This window comes from Lottia gigantea (genome assembly GCF_000327385.1).
Source record: "Lottia gigantea unplaced genomic scaffold LOTGIsca_8, whole genome shotgun sequence".
NCBI lineage: Eukaryota > Metazoa > Mollusca > Gastropoda > Lottiidae > Lottia > Lottia gigantea.
Genome location: NW_008710662.1, coordinates 3,673,007 through 3,681,605, shown reverse-complemented (window position 1 = coordinate 3,681,605; position 8,599 = coordinate 3,673,007). Strand labels below are relative to the sequence as shown.

The 8,599-nt window shown below is 33.0% G+C and overlaps 3 protein-coding genes across 3 annotated transcripts in view; 2 read left to right on the top strand and 1 right to left on the bottom strand.

Moving 5' to 3' along the window:
- Nucleotides 1-848: 848 nt before the first annotated feature.
- Nucleotides 849-2,284, top strand: LOTGIDRAFT_108535 (hypothetical protein; the record flags this gene model as incomplete). The annotated part of the gene is made up of 2 exons (XM_009067046.1): nucleotides 849-995; nucleotides 1,838-2,284. 2 exons carry the CDS (start codon nucleotides 849-851, stop codon nucleotides 2,282-2,284), a joined length of 594 nt encoding a protein of 197 aa, XP_009065294.1.
- Nucleotides 2,285-2,960: 676 nt separating this feature from the next.
- LOTGIDRAFT_66926 (hypothetical protein) lies at nucleotides 2,961-6,016 on the bottom strand (the record flags this gene model as incomplete). Its single annotated transcript, XM_009066786.1, has 7 exons — nucleotides 2,961-3,031; nucleotides 3,269-3,325; nucleotides 3,635-3,761; nucleotides 4,570-4,713; nucleotides 4,820-4,947; nucleotides 5,336-5,413; nucleotides 5,944-6,016. Coding segments are annotated over 7 exons (678 nt in total), but the record flags the coding sequence as incomplete, so codon positions are not given.
- A 649-nt stretch (nucleotides 6,017-6,665) lies between these two features.
- The window catches only part of LOTGIDRAFT_155494 (hypothetical protein), a gene marked incomplete at both ends in the record, with an annotated part of 2,822 nt that continues 888 nt past the window's right edge, over nucleotides 6,666-8,599 (top strand). The window contains 4 exons of the mRNA XM_009067045.1: nucleotides 6,666-6,707; nucleotides 7,516-7,613; nucleotides 7,982-8,081; nucleotides 8,293-8,475. Coding sequence (XP_009065293.1) covers nucleotides 6,666-6,707; nucleotides 7,516-7,613; nucleotides 7,982-8,081; nucleotides 8,293-8,475 — 423 coding nt within the window. The remainder of the gene's footprint in view (nucleotides 6,708-7,515; nucleotides 7,614-7,981; nucleotides 8,082-8,292; nucleotides 8,476-8,599) is intronic.

The window sequence follows — 8,599 nt, the reverse complement described above, 5'->3', positions numbered from 1 at the left end:
CTTTGGACACACACGAATTTCAAGGCTCAAATTTTGACGGTGAGCTGCCAACACTATTACTGATTAACGTAGCTCAGAAAATCACGCTTCTGTGACTATAGGGTAGGCTACGATTGGTTAAACGGATGGTGATTTCATAATACATATTCGCACAACATATTTTGACAAAATACAAATTCAATAGAAAGTTTTTGCAGAACAATGACTTATCCATTCATTTCATTTTTATACGCCCACATGAAATGTGGACAAAACTTGAAAACGTGTTCTTGAACGTGTGGGAATGTTTGTTATCACCCGAGGATGAACCCTATCGAAAATAAGAAAAATTTAAAAATATTAAGTATGAGTTATTGCCCTTGTTCTTGAAAACGCCTCTAAAAACTCTAAAAGGCCCAAAAAGGCCCAGATTTTGACGAAACTTAGTAATATTATACAGTATCGCCCCAAAAAAGTTCAAAAGAAGTGTATGTCTGAAGGTTGAATATTTCATACTGGTGATTGTTACTGTACTGCCAAATATTTTTGTTTAAAATCAAAGCTGTCAGTGGGCGTATATTACCTTGCCTGACAACCTATCTTTTTATTGTAAGTGATTCATTACTAATACCACTGGGCGACCTTTTGGGCCCCAACCACATAGTCCAACAATTGACCCTGTGTAAGTACCGTACAAATAGATATATATTCTATTTGATGCATATAAGTCTTAACCATTCTGTTGCCCTTATTTGGCCAACCCACCTGATGATTCCTAGTAAGCCCATTGATACACGTTTCTATATTTCTGTTATTTTGTAGAAAATATAGAGGGGAATGATACAGAAGATATTATAATAAAACCTAGAATGAAAAGACTGGTGATAGTAGGTGATGGGAAATGTGGTAAATCCAGTTTAATCAGACGATATATACAACAAGAGTTTTTACAAGACCATTATATACCAACTTTATTTGATGTCTCGACAAAACAAGTTGAAACCGAAAATGACCAGGTACAGAATAAAATGTAGATTCGTATATAATATCCTCTTTTTTTGTTGTTGCAATTTTTGTATCACCTGCGATCAATCATCGCTTCCAAATCAAACAAGTTCTTAAGTCCATGGACCATAGCGTTTGGTTAGTGGCCATGTCCGAACTTTGTGTGTTCCTATTTGGAACGATGTGTATGCATCTATTCTTTCGTCCTCTTTTTTGTTTGCTACAATTTTTGTATCACCTGCGATCAATCATCGCTTCCAAATCAAACAAGTTCTTAAGTCCATGGACCATAGCGTTTGGTTTGTGGCCATGTCCGAACTTTGTGTGTTCCTATTTGGAACGATGTGTATGCACCTATTCTTTCGTCCTCTTTTTTGTTTGCTGCAATTTTTGTATCACCTGCGATCAATCATCGCTTCCAAATCAAACAAGTTCTTAAGTCCATGGACCATAGCGTTTGGTTTGTGGCCATGTCCGAACTTTGTGTGTTCCTATTTGGAACGATGTGTATGCACCTATTCTTTCGTCAGCGTCGTGATGAATTCTATGACCTAAGGGGGAGTACCAACAAATAGCGGTAATTCCCCTTTATCCAAGAACTGAATTGAACTGAAGTATGTTTGAGTACACAGCAATACAGATTGAATAACAAGCTTCTTGCTAACGAAGCAAGCTAAGATTGGTTTTCTCATAAGTGTGAAACATTTCGTACCAGAAATTGTTCTGGGGAGCAACGTTTCACATTTATTTTCTTTGCTGTATATCAAATGTTCAGTCTGAAGAGGTCCAATTGTCCTTTATTGTAACTTGAGCACATTAAGCAGCTATAAGTTATTTCCCTAATATTTTTCAGATGATGTTAGTGATTCATGATACAGCAGGGCAAACAGATCTGGACTCTCTTAGACCATTTCTATATTACCGCAGTGACGTTATTATCGTCTGTTTCTCAGTAGACAATCCATGCAGTTTAGTCAATATAAAAGACAAATGGAAAGATGAAGTTAGTAAATATTGTACAGATGTACCCATTATACTTGTGGGTACTAAGTCAGACTTAGCGGAGTCCGCCTCATTGGACAGATGTGAAAAATGTAAATTAGTTTCAAGGATAGGTCATACTATGTCTACCATTATAGGTGCAGATAAATATTTAGAGTGCTCAGCCCTAGAAAACAAAGGCATTACTGAAGTTTTTGAAGAAGCCCTGAATCTAGCTATTGCCAGGGATATAAGACAAAGAAGACGATCTTCAATTTTCAGAAGGGGATCAGTATTACTTGGATTTGCCAATGACTGAAATTAACTGTATAAGTATTTGAAAGCACAAGCAATGCAAAATATGTCAGTATAAACTGGATGCTCAAAGAATTTAAATGTGACTGAACACAACCTATGGCAGAATAAATCAAAATGGCTTTAACATACCAAATTAGTCTGTGCAATAACTAACCTGTACTTATCTTGTCAATTTCAACTATTGACTGTCATTTTCAAAATAAATTAATCTCATGAAATTATTGTGTTATGAATCAACTTGTTGACCACAAAAGAATACCAAAAAATCAATCTGAACTAGAAAGAAAAATCCACCTGGAACGGCCTTTGATTTTTTGACACTTTTTTAAAAGAAAAGGAATGTCAACACTCTTAATTTATGTTACAATTTATGATGAATGCGATTTGAGAAACCTAAAATGTGCATTGTTAAAGTCTATTTTCAGACATCAACTGATAGGCTTTGAATCTTTTTTTTTGAATGAATTGATCTGAATGGAAGCATCCAGCAAATAAGAATTTAAAATCGAACCAAAGGGGAGTCAAATTGGGTATTTTCGAGTCAACTACAGATTGCTGTTTATACAAATGTGTTTTGGGATGAATAATAGAATACAAGGACATAAATAAAAGTATTTTTATTTACAGAGATTAATATATAAAATACCTATACATTAATCATCCTTATCAATTTCTAATTCTTCCTCATCTATATCTAAATCTTCCATATCTTGAAATAATGATTCATCAACTTCTACTGCAGCATCTTCTGCAATACAAATAAGGTAGCAATAATTAATGGGTTAATAAAAGTCTCTTTATAAATTAAGAAATTGACAATATTTTCAAAAAAGAATTTCATTCTGTAGTAAATTTGGTCGATCCATTACATTAGACTATATTGCAATTTTGTTATTATCTTATGTACATATCATATCTTTAGAAAGCCTTTCTATTATTCTACATAGCATTGGTATGTATACCATTTATCTCAAATTATAATTACCTGAAAAGTTGACATCTGAATCGTTCAGTGACTTGTCTTCTAAAAATAATTGTTTACCTACATACAAAAAAAAAACAGTCAGAATAAAAGTCTTCAAAACAAAAGCAAATTGTCTTGAGACACTGTAGAATGTAGGCTCATGAAACTTTATGAGGTGTGCTTGGCGGTAAAGCTGGTGTTTATTGGTACTAAATTTTTGTCAGCACACCAAAGTCTGATAACATTCCACATGTCATCTTTCTTTATCATTCCTATCTTAAATATTAATGGATTAGATTAAATTAGGAAAGGCCATTGCCATTCCAGAAGTTTGACAGTAATCCTGAACATTTGTCCTTGTAACGAAATCCAAATGTCTCTATGTACCTGTCTTTTTCTTTGATGTTGGCTCTGAATTTTGTTTTAAATTCTTTAATTCTGCCATCTCTGCATCAAATTTCTTTTTCCATGCTATGAAATTTTCTATTGTCACTCGGGTTCCTTCAAATTTTTTCTGCAATACATAATAATCCTGATCAATGATAAACAAACCTCTTGTCTAGATACAAATGGGCAAAGCATTCCTCAAATAGTCATACATTGAAGGTGAGCATGACAACTATCCCTGCAATGAACTGCTAGATAATTTCTGTCAGTGATAATTGATATTTGGGCTCAGAACAATTTTTTATAGGGTTTCAATTCAAGTCATTATTTATAATCTGAATCATGTAAAATATTAGATTTTCTTTTTTGTGTCTCTCACATAAACAATATGCTAAAACATCTTAACAATGGTTAGAATTATCATAATTACTATGTTCCTACAATGTCATAAAAATCAATAAGAAATTTGCAGTTGCTTGTTAACTTAATTTGTTACAGATGTTACATTATCTCGTTATGGTAGCTGGACATGATAATTAAGTTATCAATAAAAACTAAACAGTATCAAATTTGGACAAAAAAATCCTAAGGGAAAACCAGCTCACACAAAATTTCACAGTCAAATATTTTTATGACAAGAGTTTAATAAATCATTTTAAATCTTGGACCTTACATCAATAGGTGACATAAGTACAAATGTAATAATAAAAGTAGTCTTATCACTTTCATATATAGCTGATATAGACCAGGTAGTGTAGGGGAGGAATCACTAAACATGTGGGGTAGAAGTGAATCATTTCTGGTCATTCTAGAGCTAATTGAATCCAAATCTGAGGGGTAAATGGTCAAAGGTCAAATAAACGTCATAGTCCTTATTTGGGTATATCTTGCCTTTTTCAGCTAAAACTTATTATGTTTAAAGGGAATATTCTTACAAAGGCTACTTCTTCTTCTTCTTTTAATTTTCTCTCTTTTTCTCTTTCTTCTAACTCTTTAGCTTCTTCTATCATACATGCCAATTTTTCTTGAGCAGCAGAAACTATTGTAAAGACCATTACCATACCTAGATTTTCTTCAACCTAAGAAATTCAAAACGAAGTACCGGTAAGTATTTTCAATTTCTATTTGGAAGTACAATAAGAATATATATGGCACAGCAGATAAATTATTAATACAGCCCCTTACCTGTTCCCTGATAAATTTGTTTAATTCTTTTGTTTGGTCAAAATCTAAATTTTCACTATCTGTTACTTCAATGACAGGAGGTTCATCTGGGTATTTTTCTGTGTAAGTGAATTCTAAGGTACAGGTGACTAAAAAAAAGGAATATATCACAATTTATTTCAATCAAATCTTCATGTACAGAGAGAGCCTACTTACATTTTCATATCAATATAATATGCTAGTTCTTTGCTCATCAATGGATATCATGTAATGAATCATACCAGTCAAGGGGGTTGAAAAGAATACAACATTGACATCAATATCAACAAAATACCAATTAGCTTCAATGGTACTGGGTATCCACTCTCATAATATTGTCAATATGAGGAGTATATTGACCACATACACTATACAGGGTTGGCATAATGTCACAGATTTTATTAACAGCAATTTGAAGTTCAAAGAAACAGTAAATACTTGTTTTACATGTATATTGTTTCCTAAAATATTTATTCTATGAAGGAATGCCCTACTAACTTGTGTCATCCTGGTGTTCATCTCCTGCAGCAGACGATATCTCCAAAGAAAACACATGATATGGATCAACTTCAGTTACTGAAACAAAAAGTTACAATGTAGTCCTAATTCCAATCAATTTGAGTTCAATGATATCATTGCTCCCTGAATTTCTTGATAGTTTTTGTGAGAACCCGGTTTATCAGTTTACCACAGTATCGCATTATTACTTTAACCGGCCCATGTACTTCCTCAACCAGTAGTAAGAGACGCACTGGGCTAATTTCACCAGTGTCAGACCTGTCTTTATATCTTTTAATTGAGAAGGTCTCATCTAGGTAAAATATTGTGGGCCATTTTGACTATTGTATTTGTGCCCATTTGACTAATTTTGACTTTTGAGGCCATTTCAGTCTCAAAGTGCCAAGCTGAATATAACCACCTCAGACTCAGGGCAATTAATATCAAACGTTTACTGATCTCTGCATTGCCATAGAGTGAAGATTCACATCTCTTATTTTAATTGAAATTTTTTGTGGGAGATCCTGACAATGTGTACTTGATTTTGGTATTTCTTTTCATTATCTTTTAACCCGACCGATAAAAGTTTTATTGAATATATAACTTACTTTCCAGTTCATCAGAATATATAGATTGCAAGGCCTCAATTTCACTGGCCTGTTCTTCTTTGTAATCTGTCATTGTGCTTAGATTTGTGACAACTTCTCATATAACATAATAATACACTATTGTTTTTTTGCTCTCATAAAGTAACCCATGTGTCAAAATTTCCAAAGGGTTGCCATACTGCTTCCGGTTTGATGGATTTGGACTATTCTCACGAGGAGTTTGATCCTTCATCAGAATTTATCCTAAGTTACAGTTAATTTGGAAATGAATAGATGTACTATAAAATACATAAATATTTTTTTGTCTAATATAGACGTATGCTGACAGGTTTAGGTCGTGGTATTGAAATATAACATGAGATGAAAACATTTCCACCGATTGAAAAGTTGTGCGCATAGTCATCTATTTTGTTATTTCATGGTAATCATGATCAGCAACTTCGCCGCAAATTATTGTCCATAGATTTTTGGCACAGACCATTCTTATTGTATCGATATCTTTCCCGTGTTTCGTTAATAACTACTGTTCAGCCGAAGTGCTGATATTTAGGACCATATTTATATAAAAAATACCATCAGATGCAGATGTTTCGGACTAGGCTAGTCGCATATCGGAAAAGCGGCTTATTACATTCAACCTTACGACTTCCGGTGTTGTTGGAAATTCGAGTCGCAAGTCAAAGGTATTTTTTGGAAACTTCTTGCTCAACATCAAATTAATCATGTCTAGACAGTCAGCCCGTGGTACAGACATCCGGAAAGTGGTGAGTTTTTGTCGACATGCTAATAATGCTCGAACTATATCATGTGATTCAGAATACCGAAACAGATTATTATCAAGACCTACAATAATAATAGTCCGAAAATTCTGACGTTAGGGGATTGTTTTGTTTTTTCCTATGGTCAGTAAATCAAGTGCACTAGTCCAAATTCTAATTTTTCACATCTTTTATAATTCATTTAAGGAGTTTAAAGGCACAGGTGGGCCATTTTGGGTATTGATTTGACACTTGAATATATATGTAAATGGTCTTCTGAAGTGGTAGAAATGTATGAATTCCTTCATAAATATAATCTTAAACTAGGAACTTCCTTTCCTATTACTATAGATGTCTTTTCTGTATATGGCAGTTTCTTCAAAAAAGACGTGGATAATTTTGGACACTGGCTGAGCTTAAAAAGTCCCTTCAGAGACTAAAGTATGAATGGTCACAAAATGGTGCACCTGTCCCTTTAAGTTTAGACTATCAGAGTCAAAAGACTACTTAAGCCTTATAGTATCGTCATCTTCATTATGGACCCCTATTACGACCCTAGTCTTATACCTTGACTGCTACCTAGCCACATGCCGAGACCTCTGATTGGCTGTATCTGCTAGTGTCTATTGCTGGATTCTGTGATACATGAATAGTAGCTATTGCAGTCAAGGTATAAGATGGAACTTAGTAGCATAGGCCTATAGATCGAATTTGAGCTTATATTTTGTATATATTTTCTTGATATACTACTCCTTAGTTTTCTTGTACACAACATTTCAACAATTTACATTGCCATCATCTTTTACTTTTTAAGAATGGTGAATTATTCACTTTGACATATGGTGCTCTTGTGTCACAGTTAATGAAAGATTATGAAAATGATGAAGAAGTAAATAAACAGTTAGAAAAAATGTAAGTTTCACTTCTCTTATCAAAAGAGATTTTTTAACATAAAATCCTTTTTGGGAACAACATTAAAGTATTTACCGTATTTTACTTTGTAAACTTGAAAATGATAAGAGGTTTTTGTATCACTTAGTTCAATTTGCCACTATCTGGAAAGAATAAGCAGTGATTTGCTGATGTAAATTGTGAAACAAGTTGACAGATTTTACAAAACAAATATATGCAAATACACAAATGTGGCAGAATGAGTTGTCTAAAATTCAGAAATTTTGTGTCTAATAAACAAAAGCATGAAGTTATACTATACTGACTACAAGTATAATGGTAACAAATTCAGCCCTTGATATTAAATTTTTAGGGTCTGTTTTTTTCAGGGGATATAATATTGGTGTGCGATTAATAGAAGATTTTTTAGCCAGAGCTAATTCTAATAGATGTAATGACTTCCGAGAAACAGCTGATATTATCTCAAAGGTGAACTATAACACTTTTAAAATTTAGATTTATTAGAAATATGTACTTATCTCAATCCATTTTTTCCATTGATTATGATATTCTTTTGATAAGTTCATGGACTTTTTTTTTTTTTACAAATCATCAATTTGAGATAACACAAATGTAACTAGTGATTAATGTTAAGCTATGGATTGATCACAGATTACATTGCATTTCTTATATATTTCAGGTAGCATTCAAAATGTATTTAGGTATAACTCCAGTAATAAGTAATTGGAGTCCATCTGGTGATGAATTTTCTCTACTAATAGAAAATAATCCTCTAATAGATTTTGTAGAGTTACCTGAAGGTCATAGTTCATTAAATTATTCCAATATCCTAACAGGGGTATTGAAAGGTGCCTTAGAAATGGTAAGTATGTGTTTATTGTGGGACTTTGCTTTCAGCAAAGTCCCAGTTTGTTATCGAAAGAAATTCTTTTTTTTTTTTTTTTTTTTTTTTTTTTTTTTTTTTTTTTCCAAAATTTACCCCCCTT